Source organism: Neoarius graeffei, chromosome 11 (assembly GCF_027579695.1).
Source record: "Neoarius graeffei isolate fNeoGra1 chromosome 11, fNeoGra1.pri, whole genome shotgun sequence".
In the NCBI taxonomy this organism is placed as follows: domain Eukaryota; kingdom Metazoa; phylum Chordata; class Actinopteri; order Siluriformes; family Ariidae; genus Neoarius; species Neoarius graeffei.
The window spans coordinates 68,674,135-68,699,809 of record NC_083579.1 but is presented as its reverse complement, the minus strand read 5'-3'; the positions used below and the strand labels follow the sequence as shown (position 1 = coordinate 68,699,809).

The window sequence follows — 25,675 nt, the reverse complement described above, 5'->3', positions numbered from 1 at the left end:
CTGCATACACTCATATTTAGTTTCTACATGCACACGTATTATTATTATTTTATCCACATTCACTGGATATGAGCAATCGCATGCTCTGATTGGCTACTCTACTACTAGGATATCAGCTCATATACTGTGAGTAAAGAAAAACAAAATGGCGGAGCGTTTTGCTGAACGAACCAAGGACAAAATAAAAACTTTACTCAAAAACAAAACCCCAAAAAATAAAAAAAAAACAAACAAGCAACCAAATATAAAATGAAATGGTAAGAAATTTTTTTTTTCCACAAGAATTATTATTATTAAAGGAGAACTGAAGTTATTTTTAAACTCGCTTTATTTCTTAATTAACATGTTATTCAATTACATTTTCGGTTTTAGTAACCTTACGTATATCGTGACTCGTATTGGCAACTAACTGCAATTAAATATTATACTTATCGGCCTGTTCGGTTTTTAGCCATGTTGAATTTAGTTCGTTTGGTCCACGGCAGGCGTCGCTTATCCGCGTGATCTTCACGAGACTTGTGCAAGACTTCGAAACGTGATGTGTCAGCGCCGCCATTTTGAAAACTGTTTTCCAAACGAAATATTGCACAAAAACGAGTTTAAACGACGATTACTGCCGACTTTTTTCAAACTTTCCTGATCGCTATCAAAACAAACAAAACTTCCGGCTTGATTACATCAGCGTTCGAAAGAGGGCGCGCGCGTCTTTTGACAACGTTGGCAAATGTCGGTCACGTCGATTTCCGCTTTACTTTTTACTTCCGTCCTACGATGTCTCGCACAGGTCTCAACGAATCTCGTTTACGGCCGTTGCTTTGACATACGGACTGATATATTACAGAGCATATTTCAAACACTCATAACTTGCTATAATAGCAGCGACAAACTAGCGATCAAAAATGCATTCCGATATTTAATAAAACGAGAGAATTTTGATAATAAAAAATTTGCCTTCATGTCTCCTTTAAAGCATTTTTCACAAATTGCTCCTGTCATTTCGCCGGTTGGTTTACATTCTAAGAGGAAATGATTTTGTCGGATGTTTTGTATAAAGTTTTTATTTGTCGAATTTGCAAACAATAAAAATTTTTAAAAATACTCCATTTCTCAAAATCCAGTGAATGCGGATAGAATAAAGTAGTTATTCCACTCAATCTCGTCGTACATGGATTATACCCGACTCGGCGCCTCGTCGGCTATCAGCTCATGTATGACTTGATTTCAACCTCATACTTGAAAAGAGAATTTAAGGCTGCATACTATGCACTAAAAGCTTTATCCTTAATTAGAACTGATTATAAGAGCTGAGTAGAGTTTAGAAAACTGCTGAGCTTTCATAGACTCTCTGTACTGTACGAAGACTTTAGTACCCGCCCCCTCGTTTGATGGACAGTTAAACAGAAAGCCACAATATGGGTGTTTACTCAAAAAAGCATGCAGCACACTTCAGTCCAAATACAGAAATGCGTAGAAACACACCGAATTAGTCATCCAGTGGCTGACTGTTACTATCTCTTAAGCTAAAAGAAGTTTACAACTGGGCAAAGAAACAAATTACACAGCAAGGATCAGGGCTTTCCACTAATGGCCCTTTTCCACTACCCTTTTTCAGCTCACTTCAGCCCGACACGGCTTGCGTTTCGACTACCTCAGAGCAGCACGACTCGGCTCGCTTCAGCCCTGCTTAGCACCCAAAACTCGCACGGTTTTGGAGTAGGGCTGAAGCGAGCCAAACCGAGCCGAGTGGGGCTGGGGGCGTGAGGAGACACTCCCCTGTGCACTGATTGGTGAGGAGGCGTGTCCTCACATGCCCACACACGCCCCGTGAGCACGCTGGGATCTGTAAACACCGTAAACCCGGAAGAAGAATAATTACGAATTAGGAGAATTTCTGAAGCCTTATGTGCCTCGCCTCATCTATACGCTCTTGCCAGTATCTGTTGGCGTTGTCGGTGACAACAAGCCACAGCACCAAGACCAGCAACACTAACGACTCCATGTCCTCCATGTTTATCGTTTACTATCCGGGTCGTGAGACTACCGCTTAAAAGCTCACTGATGTCACTGTTTGCGCCGCCTAACGACATCACGTGACGTCCACCCACTTTCGCTAACTCCACCCAATGCGTCCACCCACTTCCAGCCAGCACGGTTCAGCGCGGTTGTAGTCGAAATGCAACTCCAACAGCCCCGCTCAGCTCGACTCAGCACGGCACGGCTCAGCCCGACTCAGCCGCGTTGGTAGTGGAAAAGCGGCATAAGGTGTCATTGAGGCATCATGTTAGTGTGGGTAACTGGAGGCTGGGTGTGAACGGCGAGTCATGAGAGTGATCAAAGGATTGCCCGTTAGGGTGATCAATGGCAAATTTAAGATGCCATTCCTCACTCAATCTGGCAATCTGACTCTCTCTGCAAATTTAGGCATCTTAAAATGTTTTTATTAATGCCAAATAAAATATCCAGCACAAATTATATATGATAGACATAAATTAATAATTTATAAATTTTATTTTAAACACGTTTTTAGTTAGCGGGACTGCAGCTTATCACTGCCCGCGCCCGCATATGTGCACTCCCGCCCGCAATGAGCTTTCAAAATTTGTCCCGCGCTGCACTGCTTTGCGGCGGGTCCCGCGGGAGTGCAGGGCTCTAGTTGAAATGGCTTGGCCATGTACTAAGAATGACGGACGACAGAATACCCAAAGTCGCCCTAAACTGGAGACCAGATGGGAAAAGAAAAAGAGGAAGACCTAAAACGACGTGGAGGAGAACAGTGTCAGACGACCCGGCGTCCATGGGGCTCTCCTGGCAATCCGCACAGACTATGGCGCAGGATGGACCCAGATGGAAAGAAAAAGTCATGGCCTTATGTCTTACTAGGGACAAAGAGGATAAGTAAGTAAGTACGGTATTTTTCGGACGATAAGTTGCACTTTTTTTTTCATGGTTCGGCTGGCCATGCGACTTATACTCCGGTGCGACGTATATATATATATATTTTTTTTCACCGCGAGTAATAACGATAGTAACGATTAGTAATAGGCTACTAATATTAGTTATAATAATAATATAGGCTATTAGTAATAACGATAGTGATAGTATTAAAGATAGTAGTAGATATTTAAAATAATCAGACTAGGCTACATACAGGGCAAAGGGCGCGTTATCACTGCTCAGCTGTTCGTTTATTAAATAAACAATGCAGTCGCGCAGTAACCACGCGCCGCTCATCAGATAGAATCACAGATTCTATGGATAGAATAACCCTTCAAAAAAGTGCGACTTGTAGTCCGGTGCAACGTATATATGTTTTTTTTCGTCTTCATAATGCATTTTTTGGCTGATGCGACTTAAACTCCGGAGCGACGTATAGTCCAGAAAATATGGTAAGTTGTTGCATCATGAAGTCACGGAAAATAAAAAATATAATACAAAGCACAGATATTTGATTCACAGATGAGTAATTTTCCATGAAATATCAATAGTAAATTAATAAAATGCAGGTGAGATATTTTCATTATTTATTTTTTATTATAATACCCGCACTCTGAAAGGGGGGGGGGGGGGGGGGGGGATACTGGTTTACCTCTGTCCGTCCGTCCGAAACACCCTTTTTCTCAGCAACTACAAATCACAACTGCTTGATATTTGGTATTGAGCTTCAGCTTGGGGTTCTATACCGTGTGTACCGTTTTCAGGTCTGTCGCACATTGACTTCCTGTTTACCGACTGAATGTATTTGCGAAACATATAGGGTGGATTTTGACTCCGTTTCAAGAAGCAAAATGCTTTTTCAAAATGACAGTTTACCAGGATGCTATTTGAAACCCCTGGGGGGAGGCACTGCTCTTTACTTACTTGTTTCAGGGTTAATTATTTGTTGAAGTCAACATTCATAATACGTCTGTGAAGATTCTCAATCATCCAGGTCATAGTAAACTGTGGGTGGTAGAAAAGGGCAACTGAGTGAAGGATGTCAGTGGGAATAATCTAGCCTTCTTGGATTGTGATGTACACATTAGACAAGACAGAAGCCTTAGTATCGAGGTCTACCGGAAACCCACACACACAGACCAGTACCTACTTTTCGACTCTCACCACCCACTGGAACATAAATTGGGGGTCATTAGGACCTTGCAACACAGGGCTCAGAACATTCCTACAACATTAGAGGGAAAAGTGAAGGAGCACAATCACATCAAGAAAAGCACTTCAGAATTGCGGTTATCCCAAATGGGCTTTCCTAAAGAGCATAAAAAGGAACATAACTGACAAGGATGATAACAGGAACAAACGCAAGAACATTGTCATTCCCAACATTTCTGGTCTATCTGAGAAACTCAGGAGGATCTTCTACAAACACAACATTCTGGTACATTTCAGACCCAGTAACACCTTGAAGCAGAAACTGGTCCATCCTAAGGACAGAATACCCAGACACAAACAGGACAACGTAGTGTATGCAATTCAGTGCAGTGATGATTGCACGGACTCGTATATTGGAGAAACGAAACAACCGCTTCACAGGCGCATGGCTCAACACAGGAGAGCCAGTTCCTCAGGCCAGGACTCTGCTGTCTACATTCATCTTAACAACAAAGGACACTCATTTCAGGATTGTAACGTACGCATTTTAGCCAGAGAGGATCGTTGGTATGAGCGAGGAGTTAAAGAAGCCATTTTTGTCAACCTGGAACGGCCATCGCTGAACAGAGGTGGTGGTCTAAGACACCATTTATCAACCATCTACAATGCGGTCTTGGACACTCTTCCCAGACGGCTGGGTGTACGCCAGGACCCAGCTGTTTTCGGTGACTCGCAGGAGGACAGAGAGAGTCAGCTTTCCATTGATCACCCTAATGACTCGCCGTTCACACCCAGCCTCCAGTGACCCACACCAACATGATGCCTCAATGACAGATGAGCTGGTCATCAGGATTCTGATTCTGATCCAGGAGAGGATAAATATCTGATACTCCCTATTAGTCAGACAGAACTGAGGAAGCCTTTCGGACGAGAGGTGAAACGTTTTCAAGAATCTTCAAGCAAGTCCAGTTGCCCTTTTCTACCACCCACAGTTAACATTCATAATACGTTTCCTGTTCCTTCGATCGCTTGCATTCTGATATAAGCGAGAGCGGGGGAGATACGTAAGTGAGCAGTAACTCACAGTCGATCTTGTTATAAACTTCAGCAGTCCAAACATTTAATTGTTTTAGACTTCATTTTTTATCCATGATGCATCATCTGTATGAAATCAGTAACCAATCTGTAATATACCGAAGTGTCCGTGACTAGTCCGTAAATTACTAGCATCCATAACCACTCCGTATTTCGTATCCTTTTAGTCCGTGACCTATCCATATTAGATCAACCACCGGAGTATATACATGGGTTGTTTTGAAGTCCAAGCTGTACGTTATGACCCGGGTCATTCCACGTCAATTCAACCGGGGCCCGCGCACTTAGGTCTAAAAAAATTCTGAAAAAAATTACCAGATGTACCCATGTTACCTAGGAGAAACACTGTAAATTTATTTGAATGTAAGATGTATACTTTCCATGTTACAGCCAGTTTTACTGGGGGAGCGAGGTGTCAATTTTGTTCAGACTCTTTTTTTTTTTTTTTGTCAAAGTTCACAAGCCCATAGCTCGAGAACTAAACCATATAGGAGGCTCTAATTTTGCATGCTGGTACATAAATAGGAACAGTATGTAGCAAAACTGTCATTTTGGGTCTGGATGATCCTGCATGGTCACAGCACTCCCTCAAAGATGATCAAAATTTTATTGGAGTTTTTGGCTGTGCTCTGTTTAGGCCTTCAGAAGACATATTTTTACCCAACATGGGCTCTTGATTTTTTTTTCCCCTTATTGAGAAGTAGAAACACTCTCAAAAAAAGCAATAAACAGAAAGGAAACTCTATCAGTGTTTGAACAGAAAACCTCACAAGTCTGACGAATCATTTTGGATGTCATTTTTTCAATATCGAGAGTAACCACAGGTGCCCCTAAAATCACTGAATCATTGAAATTGAAAAGGATCCCTCCACCCCTACACAGGCACGCTCAGGTGATCATGTCACGGCAAAATTGGCCTTTGGTTATTTACTCTTTACATTAATGTTATAGGGGTGGCACGGTGGTGTACTGGTTAGCACTGTCACCTCACAGCAAGAAGGTTCTGGGTTCGAGCCCCGTGGCCGGCGAGGGCCTTTCTGTGCGGAGTTTGCATGTTCTCCCCGTGTCCGCGTGGGTTTCCTCCGGGTGCTCCGGTTTCCCCCACAGTCCAAAGACATGCAGGTTAGGTTAACTGGTGACTCTAAATTGACCGTAGGTGTGAATGTGAGTGTGAATGGTTGTCTGTGTCTATGTGTCAGCCCTGTGATGACCTGGCGACTTGTCCAGGGTGTACCCCGCCTTTCGCCCGTAGTCAGCTGGGATAGGCTCCAGCTTGCCTGCGACCCTGTAGAACAGGATAAAGCGGCTAGAGATAATGAGATGAGATGAGATTAATGTTATAGAAAACATATTGCTCTCAATGGTGCATGTTCAGGGTGGAAAATAAAAAAGAAAGATTCGAGTAAGACAAGCCAAATTGGTGTTTTTAAAAAGAAGGGATCATGGAGAATAAAGAAAAAAATATTTAAAAAATCTGCGCACATTCGCACAAGGTGTTACGGTGCTCTGAAAATGACATCCAAAATGATTCGTCAGACTTGCGAGGTCTTCTGTTCAAACACTGATAGAGTTTCCTTTCTGTTTATTGCTTTTTTTTGAGAGTGTTTCTACTTCTCAATAAGGGGAAAAAAATCAAGAGCCCATGTTGGGTAAAAATATGTCTTCTGAAGGCCTAAACAGAGCACAGCCAAAAACTCCAATAAAATTTTGATCATCTTTGAGGGAGTGCTATGACCATGCAGGATCATCCAGACCCAAAATGACAGTTTTGCTACATACTGTTCCTATTTATGTACCAGCATGCAAAATTAGAGCCTCCTATATGGTTTAGTTCTCGAGCTATGGGCTTGTGAACTGACAAAAAAAAAAAAAAAGAGTCTGAACAGAATTGACACCCGGCTCCCCCAGTAAAACTGGCTGTAACATGGAAAGTATACATCTTACATTTCAAATAAATTTACAGCGTTTCTCCTAGGCATACATGTCAACCTTTGGTCAATCAAACCTGTATAACCAACCTCCAAAATCCGTATTTCCCTTATAAAATCCGTATAAGATGCAAATTAAAATAATTTACCTCACATTTGAATGATAATTAACAATGATATATCCCAGTTACTTTTTATTCAATATTAATAACAATAAACCTTCAGAATGAATACAAAGCTCCAATGTTTGACAAAAACACAAAGTGTTATCAGCGTAGTTACGAAGGAAATACTTCGTTGTTTGGAGACAGGTTTCACCGAGCGGCTATTATGCGCGAGACTTCATATTAGCCACAAAGTCAGGAAAATCTGTTCATAAAATTACGTTATAATGACCAAATACAATGAAAAGTATTTTTCCAGTCTCACCTGTGAAAGGTAATCCCATGTGATCTCGTTTGGACGGTAAACCTGTTGGTACAGTTAAACGCAGCACATGAATGAGGCATATTTATTCTCGGCTACTGTCTAGACGCTATACCAGAGACGGTTGAAGAATCTCCACTTTGCCACATCCAATATGGCAGCGAGGATGACGTATGATTCTACGCAGAAGGCGGTGTCTGTTTATATGTCTATGACTTCACGGTTGGCGGGATTCTCGCAATGCGGTGTGCGCATGATCAAAAGTGGAACGAAGTCTCGCTACCACAAGATAACGCGCGATTTCATAAGACTCTTTACTGGCTGTCTGTGGTGTACAGTACGTTTGTAAATGTTATGCGCGCTTTTATCATCGTGGGAATTGATTATAGCTCTAAATAAATATTGAAGTTTTTTTAAAGAATCCGTATAACTTTATTTATACGCCCGTATACTACGTTTATTGAATCAAGTCCGTATAAAATACGGACATTCCGGATAGGTTGACATGTATGCTCCTAGGTAACATGGGTACATCTGGTGATTTTTTTTTTTTTTTTCAGAATTTTTTGAGACCTAAGTGCGCGGGCTCCGGTTGAATTGACGTGGAATGACCCATGCGAATATTGTGCTACTACTTGGAAAAAACTTCCATGACTATTCCTAAGTTGCATGTGTTGATTTACCTGAGTGGCAAGACCAAGCGATATTATAGTTGTGGTGCGACTGCTCCAGACTGGAACTAAATTCAGCCATACACTACCGTTCAAAAGTTTGGGGTCACCCAGACAATTTAGTGTTTTCCATGAAAAGTCACACTTTTATTTCCCACCATAAGTTGTAAAATGAATAGGAAATATAGTCAAGACATTTTTCTGGCCATTTTGAGCATTTAATCGAGCCCACAAATGTGATGCTCCAGAAAGTCAATCTGCTCAAAGGAAGGTCAGTTTTATAGCTTCTCTAAAGAGCTAAACTGTTTTCAGCTGTGCTAACATGATTGTACAAGGGTTTTCTAATCATCCATTAGCCTTCTGAGGCAATGAGCAAACACATTGTACCATTAGAACACTGGAGTGAGAGTTGCTGGAAATGGGCCTCTATACACCTATGGAGATATTGCACCAAAAACCAGACATTTGCAGCTAGAATAGTCATTTACCACATTAGCAATGTATAGAGTGGATTTCTGATGAGTTTAAAGTGATCTTCATTGAAAAGAACAGTGCTTTTCTTTCAAAAATAAGGACATTTCAAAGTGACCCCAAACTTTTGAACGGTAGTGTAGGTATCGTCATAGTTGTAGTTATAGGTATAGTTCTCGGCAGGGCTGCTGACAGCTTTGGCTGGGCCCGGGACAAAATGCTCTGAATGGGCCCCCCCTAACAACCCCCCCACCCCCCTGGGCCAACCCACACACACACCCACCTCTCTTATCCCAGTCTCTACTCACTCCAACCCTTAAATGACAGGTATTCAAAAAGGTATTCCTAAACTCGTGGATAGTCTACTATAATCACACGATTGGGGTGCTCTTGAAGGAGCAGCGATGGACAGGGGATTTCGGGCAGGGCTGAGGGCGAACATGGTATACTGTGCGTGCGTACTGTCCAGTGTGAAAAGCAGAGAAGAACACACCGCTCGAGAAACGGCGGGATATGATTGCGGGCTAATGTGAATATTTTTAGCTTCAGTCAGATATATGAAACACAATGTTATTAAGCCGTTGTGGTTATGAAATGATTCAATGCCCTGTGCGTTTGATATAGTGTTCAGTGTGACTTGCTCTCCCCTCTTTTGTAACATGAATTGCGTGCCGCGCGTGCCTTGGTTGGGGTTACTTTACGGGGCTGGAAAAAGTTGGCTGTGTCTTACCTGGCTCAGCTGCCCCACTGCCTTTGCTAGTACCTGCTGCATCATCCGAATCTTTTTTAAAATATTTATGCAGTGAGCCCCTGAGTCTCTTGGTTTCTTCCTCTCTTTTTCTCTTTTCTTTTCTTTTCTGTGCTCCTGACTTGTGCATGTTGGCAAATGGCACGCACACTGATTGTCGAAGCGCTATGATCGAACGATGTCGTTTTTTTCCCCTTAATCAAAGAGTCAGACCAAACCATTTTTGCATTAGGGGTGGTAGGGGGTTCTTGACACCTTTTTCAAAGACAATAAAGGCAAAAGATCTAGAAATCATTTATTGAATGCAAATATAGCACATTTCTCCCCCAAATCAACACATTTTGAAATGAAATAAAATAATTTAATCGCAACTTCATGAGAGCCCAGTTCTGGGCCCTCCCCATTCCTGGGCCCGGGACAACATACCCGTTTGTGTCGTCCCCCCGTCGGCGGGCCTGGTTCTTGGTGTTGTGGGACCGGGTCCTTAAAGGAACAGTCCACCGTACTTCCATAATGAAATATGCTCTTATCTGAATTGAGACGAGCTGCTCCGTACCTCTCCGAGCTTTGCGCGACCTCCCAGTCAGTCAGACGCAGTGTCACTCCTGTTAGCAATGTAGCTAGGCTCAGCATGGCCAATGGTATTTTTTGGGGCTGTAGTTAGATGCGACCAAACTCTTCCGCGTTTTTCCTGTTTACATAGGTTTATATGACCAGTGATATGAAACAAGTTCAGTTACACAAATTGAAACGTAGCGATTTTCTATGCTATGGAAAGTCTGCACTATAATGACAGGCATACTAACACCTTCTGCGCGCTTCGGCAGCGCATTGATACGGAGCTCAGATATCAATGCGCTGCCGAAGCGTGCAGAAGGTGTTAGTACGCCTGTCATTATAGTGCGGACTTTCCATAGCATAGAAAATCGCTACATTTCAATTTGTGTAACTGAACTTGTTTCATATCACTGGTCATATAAACCTATGTAAACAGGAAAAACGCGGAAGAGTTTGGTCGCATCTAACTACAGCCCCAAAAAATACCATTGGCCATGCTGAGCCTAGCTACATTGCTAACAGGAGTGACAGCGCGTCTGACTGACTGGGAGGTCGCGCAAAGCTCGGAGAGGTACGAAGCAGCTCGTCTCAATTCAGATAAGAGCATATTTCATTATGAAAGTACGGTGGACTGTTCCTTTAATGTAGTTACAACTAAAATGCTGCAACAGTATTAAAGGATTGTTTATAAACGGTAAGTAACCAAGCATTCTCAGACCTGTAAAATTCAGAAAAAGTTCTGCTAACCAAACATTGTGAGCCGGGCTGCTGTGGTTCAGTGAGGGAGAAGATTCATTTCTGAGCATTGATCAAATTTCTGTCTTTTTTTTTTTTTTCTATCTTGTTGTAGACTATCAGGTGAGAAGAAGTCTGTGGATCCGAAAGCCTCGGCTGATATGAATGGATACCAGATCAGGGTGTGAGCGAGGTCGCTTCTGTTTCAACCCTACAATTCACAATGAGCACTCTGACCGTTCTGGGTAATGACACGGGACAGAAATGTCTGAAGACGACCTTTTAAAGGACAATGTTTTTAGACACACAGGACAACACACCATGGGTGAACTGTCTCGCAAAGTAATAGAAATATAACATTGTGCAAACGTGATGCCAGTGTCACTTTTAACAGATCAGCTGAGCGAACCGAGTTGTAAATTCACTGCTCTCAGCTGCTTCCTAACTCTGTAAATATTTCAATGTGTGTACTTGTTTATCTTGTTCTTTTTTTTTTCCCCCTGTAGTTTTTAATCCACTTGTCAGGTGCCTTGTAAACGCCTCGCCATCATGCCACCCTGCTGTTAGCATGGCTCGCAGGTTTGATTCGCTCGACACTCAACACATCTTTCAGATCGTCTGAAGGCAGGCAGCTGCTGGTTACGCCAATAATCTGTACCAGATCTACAAAATATGTGTAAAAGAGGCAAAGCCAGCTTATAGTGTCCCTGGTTTATTCCTTCACAGTGTTTGAATATTATTTAGACCTAGTCTGTGTTAACATGGGTCAATTTAAAATTGCTTTTTGAATCCACACTCCAGTGTAGATAAATCTGAAAATGGCATCGTGTGGATAGAATAAGGGGAAAAGGAGCGCTTTTGGAAAAGCTGACGGCTGTGTCCGAAATCACTCACCCATTCACTACTCCCTACTCACTATCTAGGGAATTCTATATAGAGGACTATTCTTGGGTTTCACGTGACGTCACATCCACCTCATTAGTTATTCAGAACTTTAGCTGGTGGTCTACCAAAGCTCAACTGACAAAGCGTTTGTACGGAGAAGGTGCATTGCTCGCGTGAAAAACGCCTTACGCTTGCGTTGTTCAAATCGATCAAACCGTGAAACTGATCAAAGTTCCTTCAGGGTTCCCCGTGAACTAATAAAGGGTGAACGAACACAGGATTTCACAAAAAGACGTCGAGAAAGGTGCTTTTCAGTGAACTTCTCGCCGAAATCGAAGGGAGCCAGGTCAAAGCACGCTCGAGTTTGCAGCGATCACTTGGTGAAAGGTTTGCATTTCCGTCTCAGCTCTGTCCTTAGCGTTTTCCGAGTACTTTTCTTGCTATATGTTGTTATTATACGGCACTTTTTTGAGTCACGAAGCGCTAAAGTCCCCAGCTGTTTCTTTGTTTCCTCCTCACAAAGTCCATACGCGTGAAGGTCGCGACAAAATTCTTCCCCAGCCGTACAGTTACAATGCGCCGTGATCACTTCTTCTCCGTCTTGTTTAACTAAGATCCAGGTCTTTACAGGGGTTTCTGATGATCTTTGTGAATGATTTAGCTGAGAGATAAGAGCCAAGACAAGTCAGAATCAAGCCAACTGTTGTTTGTTTACACTTCAACTTGCAGCGCTTCGTTGTAAAGACGCGAACGAAAAGCTTTAAAAAAAAAAAACAATACAGGATTCATTCAGCAGCGACTTGATGGCGAGGTCCTTTACCCAGCCACATACAAAACAGTCGTAAGCCTCCGTACTCTTCCACGCTTTCATCCGTTTTGCGGTGTAGAAGGACGTCTGCAACACCAGATAGTTCGAGATGTCGGGGAACTCGACCGAAGGGTAGTTTTCGAGATCGTATGACACATCCTTCTTTCCCAGACTGTAGAGGTCGATTCCATTGCACATAGCAATCTAATGAATATATCGAAAGCGAGCAGTGGCTTCTAGATTACGAGCGTACTCTGATAACTTATCACTAGTTGGTTGCACTACGGCAGCCGTTTTGGTTTGCTAGACCACCTGCTGTTTTACCGGAAGTGAAATCGCTAAGAAAAGTCACGTCTACTCCGTCGCGCCGTTATTTACATCATTACTATCGCACAATTAAAATGTGCCATATTATACTGAGCGTATTTCCCACATTAATAAATACAAAGTACTTTGTATCTGCTGCATCTTTCAGTTCTTTTAAATCAAGGCTGAATACTTTCTTCTTTGCCGCTGCGTTTTATTAAATCAAATTTGAGGCTTTTGATTAATTCCTCGCTGTAACTTTTATTCTTATATTTTATCTGTCTGATTCTATTTTAGCTTATTTTCTACTCTCTTACTCTTTTTAATTTTACTCGAATGTCTGTTTATAATGTATTTCTTCCTCCGTCCATTCGCCCCAACACACTTTTTCTCAGTGTGACCACAGTGCATGATGGGATATATTGCTTGGTTAGTGACCATCTAACTTTTTACACTACTTTTCACGATGCATTGTGGGATACTTCGAGTCCATTATGTAGGGTGTAATCTCATCTCATTATCTGTAGCCGCTTTATCCTGTTCTACAGGGTCGCAGGCAAGCTGGAGCCTATCCCAGCTGACTACGGGCGAAAGGCGGGGTACACCCTGGACAAGTCGCCAGGTCATCACAGGGCTGACACATAGACACAGACAACCATTCACACTCACATTCACACCTACGGTCAATTTAGAGTCACCAGTTAACCTAACCTGCATGTCTTTGGACTGTGGAGAAAACCGGAGCACCCGGAGGAAACCCACGGGGAGAACATGCAAACTCCGCACAGAAAGGCCCTCGCCGGCCACGGGGCTCGAACCCGGACCTTCTTGCTGTGAGGCGACAGCGCTAACCACTACGCCACCGTGCCGCCTCTGTAGGGTGTAATAATTCTCACTATACATTCGGACAGCGCTACAAAATGGCGAACTCGCTATATAGCGAGTAGTGAATGATTTCGGACACGTCGTCTTGTGATCGCCACAATTCTAAGAAAGCAGAACCTGTTCTGATGCTGTTTTCTGTATTAGCTTTTTAAATGTCATTTCACTGCTTTGTATAGTACACAAGCAACGCTGTGCCGTGTAACCAAGTTTTTAAATGTTTTTAATTGTCGCAGACCATTGGATAACAGGCAGAGTTACGAGTTGTACAGTAATCATCAAAAGGAATGAAGATGACTGACGATAAGGTCATGGGTTAGACTCCCAGCATACCGTTTTTTTTTTCCATCGTTTAACCATTTTAATTGTGGACAGAAAAGTTTAGGAGTTGGACTGAAAATACCAGTGTGGCCAAACATTCGCCTTACCAATCTCCACTATTTACACAGCCACATTTGACTGAGTTTTTGTTACTTTTATAATAGATGTTATTTTAAGCACTAAATGCAGATGATGTCATTCTTTTTTTTTGTTTGTTTGTTTGTTTTTTGTATTAAACGTTGACCTTCTAACCATTCTCGGATGCAGTTGCTTAGAACAATGAGATTTGTCAAGTTGTGGAGATTTGAATCCTATGGAGCATCAGTTTGAGAAATATGAACGAACGTGTTTTTGGTTGACATTCATGATTAGACATGGCACCCAAAATGCACCATATACTGCAACCGTCAAGTCAAGTTTATTTTTATACCGCTTTGAACAATAGACATTGTCGCAAAGCAGCTTTACAGAATTTTAATGACTTTAAACATGAGCTAATTTTATCCCTAATCTATCCCCAATGAGCACGCCTGTGGCGACGGTGGCGAGGAAAAACTCCCTCAGACGACGTGAGGAAGAAACCTCGAGAGGAACCAGACTCAAAAGGGAACCCATCCTCATTTGGGTGATTTTTATAATATTTTTAACAGTTTTAACATAAAGTCTGTTTTGTTGATGTTATAACTGTTCATTGATGGAAACTAAACTGTTCATGACGACTGCAGTCCTAAAGTTAGCAAGCCAACTGTAGTCCTCAGCCATAAAAGCATTACTGTAAGAGTCCGAGCGTCCTCCAAGTGCGGCTTTCGACTGTCCTCATGGGGCCGTCCTCTGCAGGAGCGATGCGATGAGACTCCAACCAGACGTAGGGCACCAGGATGGATCAGGCCGGTCCGAGGCGCAGGAGAGGTCAGGATTGACATGTAACTCAGAAGGACAGACAGAGTTAGGGAAGGAAAGAAAGTTTAGAAACTAGAAATCTAAACTGTCATTTAGGTTCTCATTGTTAAACATTTTTCTAAGTTACAGTTGAACCTACAAACACAATGTTGATTTGTGTTACTGGTGGGTTGGGACTGAAATCCACATCACTACTGAGACATTTTAGCCACCACTGGACTATACTGAGGCCAAGTTTACATTAGACCGTATCTGTCTCGTTTTCTTCGCGGATGCACTGTCCGTTTACATTAAAACGCCTGGAAACGCCGGGAAACGGGAATCCGCCAGGGTCCACGTATTCAATCCAGATCGTGTCAGCTCCGGTGCTGTGTAAACATTGAGAATACGCGGATACGCTGTGCTGAGCTCTAGCTGACGTCGTCATTGGACAACGTCACTGTGACATCCACCTTTCTGATTCGCTGGTGTTGGTCATGTGACGCGACTGCTGAAAAACGGCGCGGACTTCCACCTTGTATCACCTTTCATTAAAGAGTATAAAAGTATGAAAATACTGCAAATACTGATGCAAATACTGCCCATTGTGTAGTTATGATTGTCTTTAGGCTTGCCATCCTTCCACTTGCAAGTGGTAAGTGATATGCGCTGGGATCACACACACAGCGGCTCAGTCCCGAATCACTGCTCGTGCGCTTCACTCGCGCGCTCTGTGAGCTGCGCAGGGCCGGAGTGCGCACCCTCCAGAGGGCACTCGCTGTTCAGGGCGGAGTGATTTGGAGCGCGGGATGCCTGCGGAGCCGAGTGTATCTGTGTATTGGTGTTGCTGTGTGCACGCGAATCGTTTTAAAAACGTTAATCTGATGATCCGCTGATACGGTCTAATGTAAACCCCACCTTAGACTACAGCTATTAAAGTGCAACATACCTTTAATCAAGTCATTACAGCCAAGAACACACAGAATAAGATTTCACATTCGGGTGCGTTTCTGTCTCTTAGCACCTGCTTACAACATTTTGTGAGCCCTTCAGTCATGGAACAATGATCAGAGAGCCGCCAAAGCATTTCCCTCAGCGAAGTACTAAGAAAAGCTGTGGAAAAAGTAGCCGAGTGCTGGGCGTTAGAGAGAAAAGGCAGCTCTATTGTGTTTCGTTTTTTTTTTTTCCTTTTCCACAATGGAAGCTGTTTGCAAGTCTGAAGAACAAAGAAAACTTTGAAATCAACATGCTATAGCGCTGTAATATTTACTTTCCGCTGAAGATGATCTGCATTTAGACACTACCCTTATCAAAAAGAAGTATACTTCAAGTTCATTTTATTTAGTATACTTAAGTAAAGTTAAAGTATATTCCCTTAAGTATACTTTTGTGTCCCAAGTATACTGATATCAATGTACTTACAGTATACGTGTAAGTAAACTAATCTAATACTTCTTGGGACTAAATTGGCCCACTTTTAGTTTATAAAAAGTATACTTTGAGTATACAATTAGTATTTTTTATTTTGTACTGCAAGTATACCACAAGTAAACTTGTATACTAATAATTTACTAGTTCTATACTTGTAGTCCACTCTTTAGTTTACAAAAGCGTACTTTATAGCATACTGGAAATATACTATTAGTTACTGGTTATATACATCTAGTCCACTTTTTAGTCTTGAAGTTTACTGCAATTACCCTTCTAGGTATCTCATCTCATCATCTGTAGCCGCTTTATCCTGTTCTACAGGGTCGCAGGCAAGCTGGAGCCTATCCCAGCTGACTACGGGCGAAAGGCGGGGTACACCCTGGACAAGTCGCCAGGTCATCACAGGGCTGACACATAGACACAGACAACCATTCACACTCACATTCACACCTACGGTCAATTTAGAGTCACCAGTTAACCTAACCTGCATGTCTTTGGACTGTGGGGGAAACCGGAGCACCCGGAGGAAACCCACGCGGACACGGGGAGAACATGCAAACTCCGCACAGAAAGGCCCTTGCCGGCCACGGGGCTCGAACCCGGACCTTCTTGCTGTGAGGCGACAGCGCTAACCACTACACCACCGTGCCACCAACAGCACAACTCTATTTGTCAAAATGGTGGTTATTTCGCATAATGTCCCATGTGTTGGCTTAAGCTTTAAAACACAAGGTTCTCACATTCAATCTTGGATAGAGAATATTTAAAAGACAAGAACATGACTGAAATGTCAGAGTTCAGTGTTATGTTTTTTTCCCCCTCTCTCTCTCTCTCTCTCTCTCTCTCTCTCCAGAAAAGGTTTCTTATAGAATATACAGGGTGTTTCACAAAATTTGAGATCATTTCACAATCTAATAATTTTGCTATCTAATAATAATCTAATAATAATTCAATCAACCTCAAATTTTAACAACGTGTGGAGACAGGTCAAAATTTTATGTTTAATGATGTTTTTTGTTTTTATCTTTTTGGGTATAGAAATGCCATTCAGTGGAAAAGAAAAGAGGCGGCACGGTGGTGTAGTGGTTAGCGCTGTCGCCTCACAGCAAGAAGGTCTGGGTTCGAGCCCCGTGGCCGGCGAGGGCCTTTCTGTGCGGAGTTTGCATGTTCTCCCCGTGTCCGCGTGGGTTTCCTCCGGGTGCTCCGGTTTCCCCCACAGTCCAAAGACATGCAGGTTAGGTTAACTGGTGACTCTAAATTGAGCGTAGGTGTGAATGTGAGTGTGAATGGTTGTCTGTGTCTATGTGTCAGCCCTGTGATGACCTGGCGACTTGTCCAGGGTGTACCCCGCCTTTCGCCCGTAGTCAGCTGGGATAGGCTCCAGCTTGCCTGCGACCCTGTAGAAGGATAAAGCGGCTAGAGATAATGAGATGAGATATACTAGTGCATCTCAAAAAATTAGAATACCATGAAAAAGTTCCTTTTTTTCATAATTTAATTCAAAAAGGTAAACTTTCATATATTCTATATTCATTACATGTAAAGTGAAATATTTAAAGCCTTTTTTGTTTTAATTTTGATGATTATGGCTTATAGCTCATGAAAATCAGAAATCCAGTATCTCAAATTATTAGAATATTCCCTAAGATCAATCAAAAAAGGATTTACAATACAGAAATGTCCAACTTCTGAAAAGTATATTCATTTATACACTCAGTACTTGGTTGGGGCTCCTTTACCATGAATTACTGTATCAGTGCGGTGTGGCATGGAGGTGATCAGTCTGTGGCACTGCTGAGGTGTTATTGAAGCCCAGGTTGCTTTGATAGTGGCCTTCAGCGTATCTGTATTTTTGGGTCAGGTGTTTCTCATCATCCTCTTGACAATACCCCATAGATTCTCTATGGGGTTCAGGTCAGGCAAGTTGGCTGGCCAATCAAACACAGTAATATCATGGTCAGCAAACCATTTGGTAGTAGTTTTGACCCTGTGGGTAGGTGCTAAGTCCTGCTGGAAAAGGAAATCAGCATCTCCAAAAAGCTTGTCAGCAGATGGAAGCATGAAGCGCTCTAAAATCTCCTGGTAGATGGCTGTGTTGACTTTGGACTTGATAAAATACAGTGGACCAACACCAGCAGATGACATGGCACCCCAAATCATCACAGACTGTGGAAACTTCACACTGGGCTTCAAACACCTTGGATTCTGTGCCTCTCCACTCTTCCTCCAGACTCTAGAACTGTGATTTCCAAATTAAATGCAAAATGTACTTTCATCTGAAAAGAGGACTTTGGACCACTGAGCAACGGTCCATTTCTTTCTCTCCTTAGCCCAGATAAGACACTTCTGACATTGTCTCTGGCTCAGGAGTAGCTTGATATTAGGAATGCGAGAGTTGTAGCCCCTTTCTTGAAGATGTCTGTTCGTGATGGGTCTTGATACACTGGCACCAGCCTCAGTCCACTCCTTGTGAAGCTCTCCCAGGTTCTTGAATCAACTTTTCTTGACAATCCTCTAAAGACTGCGGCCATCCCTGTTGCTTGTGCACCTTTTCCAGCCACCCTTTTCAGCAATGACCTTTTGTGGCTTACCCTCCTTGTGGAGGGCATCAGTGATCATCTTCTGGACAACAGTCAAGTCAGCAGTCTTCCCCATGATTGTGGTTGTGTGTACTGAACTAGACCGAGAGATACACTGTGTTCATACTGTTTTACTCAAACTCGAAATGAAATATTCTAATATTTTGAGATGTTTTTTTTATGTTTTTGTACTGTATGCCATACTGATTAAAATTAAAATAGAAAAATGCTTGAAACATTTTAGTTTATGTAATGAGTCTATAATATATAACATTTTCACTTTCTTAAATAACTGATGGAAAATATTGAACTTTTTCACAATATTCTAATTTTTTGAGATGCACTAGTGTGTGTATATATATATATATATATTTTTTTTTAATTTGTTGCCCTACTTTAAAAACTTACTAACCCACAGCTCTACCTGAACAGGTATGCTCTCCTTTGGGAAATATCTGCTTACACGCACTAAACTTTAGGAGCAACTGCATGTGAATAGCAGCATATTTTGTACTAAACACTTGTGCTGCTTTTCCCCCCACTTCTTCCTTTATAACTTTCAAATCACAACTCCTGCTCATGTCCATCTTAGCTGAAAAACGTTACCAGGCTTTGCTCCCATAACAGTCTTTGTTCAGCAAAGATTTAATCAGTATTAGCTGGAGAATAACAGTATTAAAACCAGCGCCCGGTGTTGTGTAATCCGTCTTTTCGGATCTATCTTACGTAGGTGAAGTTCACAGGTTCGGAGCACGTACATGGTGAAAAATAAAAGGCTCATGGAAGCAGGCAGGCAGGGCAGCAGGCCGAACCACTTATCTATTATAGTGAGACATGTGAATAGCTGTAGTGCCTCCTTAGATGCAGGAATAATGCACTCATGCTGCGTAACTCCTCAGGGTTCTCCTGCTTCAGTGGAAGCAACTGGGGAACTCGATGTGTTCCAGCCTGCAGCAGCGCAGCACTGATTTCCAGACACCACCATCATCTGGACGTGCTGCACCACGAACGTGTAAAAACAGCCCCAGTGTTTGAAAAGAAGCCAGATTAAATCGGCTTGTTTACGGACCACTGAAATCACCATTCCAAGCTTTTTTTCCCCCCAAATAATTAACCCTGAAAGGGCAAAATGTAGACATTTCAGAAATTTATTTATTTTTTTGAACAGAGGTGTTTTATAACATTCACTACCACTTAAAAAATATCAAATGAAGCAGACAACACTGCCACACAACAAGACTATTTATTCGTAAGACATTTGTGTTTTCTTCCACTGAAAGAAAATGAAGCTGCTCAAAACAAAAGCAGACAAAATAAACAAAACGAAAAGTACATTCAGCATTTTTCATGTTAAAAATGCTTTGGCAACAAGCCTGCTCGGCTCAGTGTCAATGCTGATTATTTGAGAAAATGCCTCGTGTACACAAGTCAAGCTTTAAAACCACAAAGTGTTGAGAACCTTATCAGTCTTAGACAGCAGATATTAAAAAAACAAAAAACCCATAATCCTAAAACATCCTTTAGAAATTCAGTCAAAAGGAAGAAGCCGTTTAAAATGAGAGAACTTTCAGAGAGTTAGGACATAACCTTTGATGGGAAGAAAACTTTTACGACTGGTCTTTGACGTTAAGTCGCTAGAACAATGAGAAACACATTTCTTAATTAAGGCCTCAAAGTTGTTACGACAGTGCTTGGGTTTATAACAAAGTGCACCGTGTTGTGGCCACGTCCAAAATGCAACTTTGGTAACTTGAACTTGGGGTCATGTATGCACCTCCTGGATGTGTCAGCCTTTCTGGAACGCTGAACAATCAGCAGAGCTGAAACTTGGCCAGCAGACTGAGGTGGTCTGATGGGAAGATTTCATTTGGGATTCCGTTCAGCGACCAAAGCTCAGCTTCGGACAGCAGAGCGAGACGTCCGAGCAACTTCAGACCCTTGTCTGTGTCTGTAGGTGGGTGCAAAATAAGACAAAAACGATATTCATACAGACACACCGGGGTGGACAAATTAGTAACACGTACACAAGACTTACAGATTTAAAGTCATTTTTAAACTTGCTTTATTTCTTAATTAACGTGTTATTCGATTAGATTTCGGTTTTAGTAACCTTATATCGTGACTCATATTGGCAACTAATATTATACTTATCAGCCTATTTAGTGGGGCGGTTTAGCTCGAATATTCAAAAGGATTGTGCATTTTGTGATACAAGCATCAAATTTGGCACAAATGTACATTGATATATGGCGAACATTTTCAGATATTGAGCCACTCGGAATTCTCCCTTCATGTCCGCCATATTGGAATTCAAAATGGCCGCCATTCGAAATCTACATTTTCGATTATCTTTGGGTCTAATGCTGCTATTGACTCGATTCTGATGTCTAAATGTACGTTTTGGGGGGCAAGGAATCCAATGGTAACAATCTGCGTCGCATATTTTGTACCAATGAGCCGCCATATTGGATTTCAAAATGGCCGTTGTTTGAAATCTACATTTTCGATTATCCTTGGGTCTAATGCTGCTATTGACTCGATTCTGGTGTCCAAATGTATGTTTTGGGAGGAAAGAAATAAGAGACCACTTAAATCTTTTCTTAAATCAGCATCTCTGTGTACGGCAGCCATTTCATTCCAGTGTCTGTGCTGGGATTCCAACACATCTCATTTTACTTAATGAGGTATTGATTAGGTCATCACCTGCACCAAATATTATTTAATGAGGAAAAGTATAAAATCCACTGATGTGATCATCACTATCCTCTTGCAGTAGGACCAGTCTGGATGGCAAACACAGTGCTAGTATTACCTTAAATTTAATTGGAATATAAAAATATCTATTCTTCATGTAATAGTCCACAGAATGGAAACAACAGGGAAGTGAAGTTTAGGTCAGATAAGCGCAAATGTAGATTTCAAATGGCGGCCATTTTGAATTCCAATATGGCGGACATGAAGAGAGAATTCCGAGTGGCTCAATATCTGAAAATGTTCGCCATATGTCAATGTACATTTGTGCCAAATTTGGTGCTTGTATCACAAAATGCACAATAGGTTAGCTATGCTGCCCCACTAATTCGGTTTTTAGTCGTGTTGAATTTAGTTCGTTTGGTCCACGGCAGGCGTCGCTTATCCGCGCGATCTTCACGAGACTTGTGCGAGACTTCGAAATGTCAAGTGTCAGCCAGGCGTCGGTGCCGCCATTTTGAAAACTGTTTTCCAAACGAAATGTTGCACAAAAACGAGTTTAAATGACGATTACTGCCTACTTTTTTCAAACTTTCCTGATTGCTATCAAAACTTCCGGCTTGATTACATCAGCATTCGAAAGACGGCGTGCGCGTCTTTTGACAACGTCGGCAGATGTCGGTCACTTTGATTTCCGCTGTACGTTTTACTTCCGTCCTACGATGTCTCGCACAGGTCTCAACGAATCTCGTTTACGGCCGTTGCTTCGACATACGGACTGATATATTACATAGCGCATTTCAAACACTCATAACTTGCTATAGCAGTGAGATAAATAGAATTTTGATTAAAAAGAGTTGCCTTCAGTTCTCCTTTAAGCACAGTGAAATTCTTCTCTGCACTTAACCCATCTGAAGTAGTGAACAGACGTGAGTAATGAGCACACAGCCATACTCGAAGGCACTTCAGCCCAAGGCCGCCCCATGTTAACCCAACCTGCATGTCTTTGGACTGTGGGGGAAACCGGAGCACGCGGACACGGGGAGAACATGCAAACTCCACACGGAAAGGCCGCTGGGCTCGAACCCAGAACCTTCTTGCTGTGAGGCGTCAGCGCTAACCACTCCACCACCGTGCCACCCCATGCAGCATACCAGCTTTAACTGAATTGCTAAGCTAGCTAATAAACGGATCATTTGTCCACCCCTGCACACATGGTTCTTCATATGAGACAGCTGTGCGTGTATTCCACTTCACTGATTTCAAATGAAATTAGAAACCATGTCCTATGGCCTACCATCACAACCCGACGCGTGTCCTCTTCTTGTGGAGTAGAAGATGTAATCGACCATGGCAGCTCCATGCGAGTGCAGAGTGGTGACGACACAGCGGTCAGTGCCCGGTATGTTTTGGCTGTACACGGAGCTTAGGTTAAAGCCATGGCATATGGTGTTTCTGAAATGCCTGTCAAACCAAAAACATCTGTTACTAAAAAAAAAAAAATAAATAAAAAATGTATGCAGTATCCTTACAGTAAGTAACATTATTTTTAAGCATCATAGTTTAAAACAGTTTTAAGAGTAAAGTTCACCTTGGAGGAACTGGCTGTGTTTCTTCAGGAGCTGGAACAGAGAACGTGTGGATATGTTTTACAAAAAAAATTTAAAAAAAAATCATCTCACTGGACAGTATAACAGTATCCTGGTTTTAAATGACTGAAGGAACTGTTAAAGCTCTTATTATATAAAGACAAAGGTTACAAAACGTACCAACAGTGCGAAAATATCAAAACACTGATAAATCCTTAGAAAACTGTTCAGTATAGCATGTAGCCATGGTGGGTTTTTTTTTTAATAAACAAAACACCCTGATAAGAGAGTTAGCAGATCGTGCCATTGTTGACGTCAAGCTACGGTGATACAGTAGACAACCTTAAAACTGTCAGACTAAAATTCCCCTGCAATAAAAGCCAATTCACCGAAGGGTAAAGGACACAGGACAGGATAGACCCTTTTCCATTACTTTCACTTTGTGCTGACTATCTAGATGAAGTTTCACGAGTGAATTAGCAAACCTCTTGTGAGTGTTGATTATTATGCATTTTCCGCAGTACTGACTGAAAAAAGGTACTCAAAAATACAACCCACCCACCCCCAATTCCAAAAAAGTCGGGACACTGTGTAAACCATGAATAAAAACAGAAGGTGAATATTTGCAAATCATGGAAACCCTGTATTTCATTGAAAATAGTACAAAGACAACATATCAAATGCTGAAACTGAGAAATTTTATTGTGTTTTGAAAAATATATGCGCGCTCATTTTGAATTTGATGTCAGCAACACATTTCAGAAAAGTTGGGACGGGGCAACAAAAGACTGAAAAAGTTGTGTAATGCTTAAAAAAAAAAAAAACTAATGTGGTTAACTGGCAACAGGTCAGTAACATGATTGGGTATAAAAAGAGCATCCCAGAGACGTGGGGTCTTTCAGAAGTAAAGATGGGGAGGGGTTCACCGCTCTGTGAAAGACTGTGCGGGCAAACAGTGGAACAATTTAAGAATAACGTTCCTCAATGTAAAATTGCAAAGAATTTGTGGATCACATCATCTATGGTCCATAATATCATTAAAAGATTCTAGAGAAATCTCTGTATGCGAGAGACAAGGCTGAAAACTGACACTGGATGCCGCGACACTGCGTTAAAAGCAGACACGTGTCTGTAGTGGAAATCACTGTATGGGCTCAGGAACACTTCAGAAAACCATCATCTGTGAAAATAGTTCATTACTGGATCCACAGATGCAAGTTAAAACCAGATATAAACAATATCCAGAAACACTGCCATCTTCTCTGGGCCCGAGCTCTTTTACGATGGACTGAGGCGAAGTGGAAAATTATCCCGAGGTCTGACGAATCAAAAGTAGAAATTCTTTTTAGAAATCACGGACACCACGTCCTCCAGGCTAAAGAGGAGAGGGACCATCTGGCTTGTTATCAGTGCACAGTTCAAAAGCCAGCATCTGTGATGGTATGAGGGTGCATTAGTGCACATGACATGGGTAGCTTGTACATCTGGGAAGGCATCATTAATGCCGAATGATACATACACGCTTCAAAGCAATATGCTGCCATCCAGACAAAATCTTTTTCAGGGAAGGCCTTCCTTCTTTCAGCAAGACAATGCCAAACCGCTTTCTGCACATATTAAAACCGCATGGCTCCATAGTAAAAAAGAGTCCGAGTGCTAAACTGGCCTGCCTGCAGTCCAGACCTGCCTCCCATTTAAAACATTTGGCGCATTATGAAGCGCAAAATATGACAAAGGAGACCCCGAACTGTTGAGCAACTGAAATTGTATATCAGGTAAGAATGGCCAACATTTCTCTTTTAAAACTACAGCAGTCAGTCTCCTCAGTTCCCAAACATTTACAGAGTGTTGGTAAAGGTAGAGGTGATGCAACAGAGCCCCTGTCCCAACTTTTTTGAAATGTGATGACATAAAAAAAAAAAGTTTGTTTCAACATCTGATATGTTGTCTTTGTACAATTCTCAATGAAATATAGGGTTTCCATGATTTGAAAAATTACTGCATTCTGTTTTTATTTACAGTTTACACAGCGTCCCAACTTTTTTAGAATCGGGCCTGTAAAAGAAGAGAGTAAAAGTATTCTGTACGTCACTGTTTAACATCATCTTTCAGTATGCATCATTTATTTCATAATTATTTTTTATTGAGCTATATTGTGTTCCTATCTGAGAAGTTGATTTGTTTGATACTCCAAGTGCAACATTATCTGGGCAAGTACTTGCACTATGTGGCCAAATGTTTGTGGACAACTGACCATCGGCCATGTGTGGATCCCAAAACTGTTTCCAGAATGCTGGAAACATGCAATTGTCTAGAAAGCCTTTGTACACCGGAGCATTACGATTTCCTTTCAGTGGAACTATAAGGCCCAAACCTGTTCCAGTATAACGATGGCCCGGTGTACAAACAGGAGATCCATAAAGACATGGTTTGCAAAGTTGGTGTGGAAGAACTCCAGTGGCCCTGACCTTCTTGCCAGACACTGGTGCCCAACCTCTTGTGGGTGATTGGGCACGAATATCCACAGCCACGCTCCAAAATCTAAACCTTCTCAGAGGAGTGGAGGCTATTATAGCAGAAAACACT

The 25,675-nt window shown here is 42.0% G+C and overlaps 2 protein-coding genes across 6 annotated transcripts in view; one reads left to right on the top strand and one right to left on the bottom strand.

The window, feature by feature from the left end:
- Positions 1-13,311, top strand: part of vash1 (vasohibin 1) — a 42,495-nt gene extending 29,184 nt beyond the window's left edge. For both annotated transcript variants that reach the window (XM_060934662.1, XM_060934661.1), the window contains one exon: positions 10,834-13,311. In XM_060934662.1, coding sequence (XP_060790645.1) covers positions 10,834-10,906 — 73 coding nt within the window. In that variant the 3' untranslated portion in view covers positions 10,907-13,311. The remainder of the gene's footprint in view (positions 1-10,833) is intronic.
- A 6,727-nt stretch (positions 13,312-20,038) lies between these two features.
- angel1 (angel homolog 1 (Drosophila)) overlaps positions 20,039-25,675 on the bottom strand; it is a 34,808-nt gene continuing 29,171 nt past the window's right edge. For all 4 annotated transcript variants that reach the window (XM_060934656.1, XM_060934655.1, XM_060934657.1 and 1 more), the window contains 3 exons: positions 23,092-23,122; positions 22,798-22,964; positions 20,039-20,757 (listed from right to left, as the gene is read on the bottom strand). In XM_060934656.1, coding sequence (XP_060790639.1) covers positions 20,621-20,757; positions 22,798-22,964; positions 23,092-23,122 — 335 coding nt within the window. In that variant the 3' untranslated portion in view covers positions 20,039-20,620. The remainder of the gene's footprint in view (positions 20,758-22,797; positions 22,965-23,091; positions 23,123-25,675) is intronic.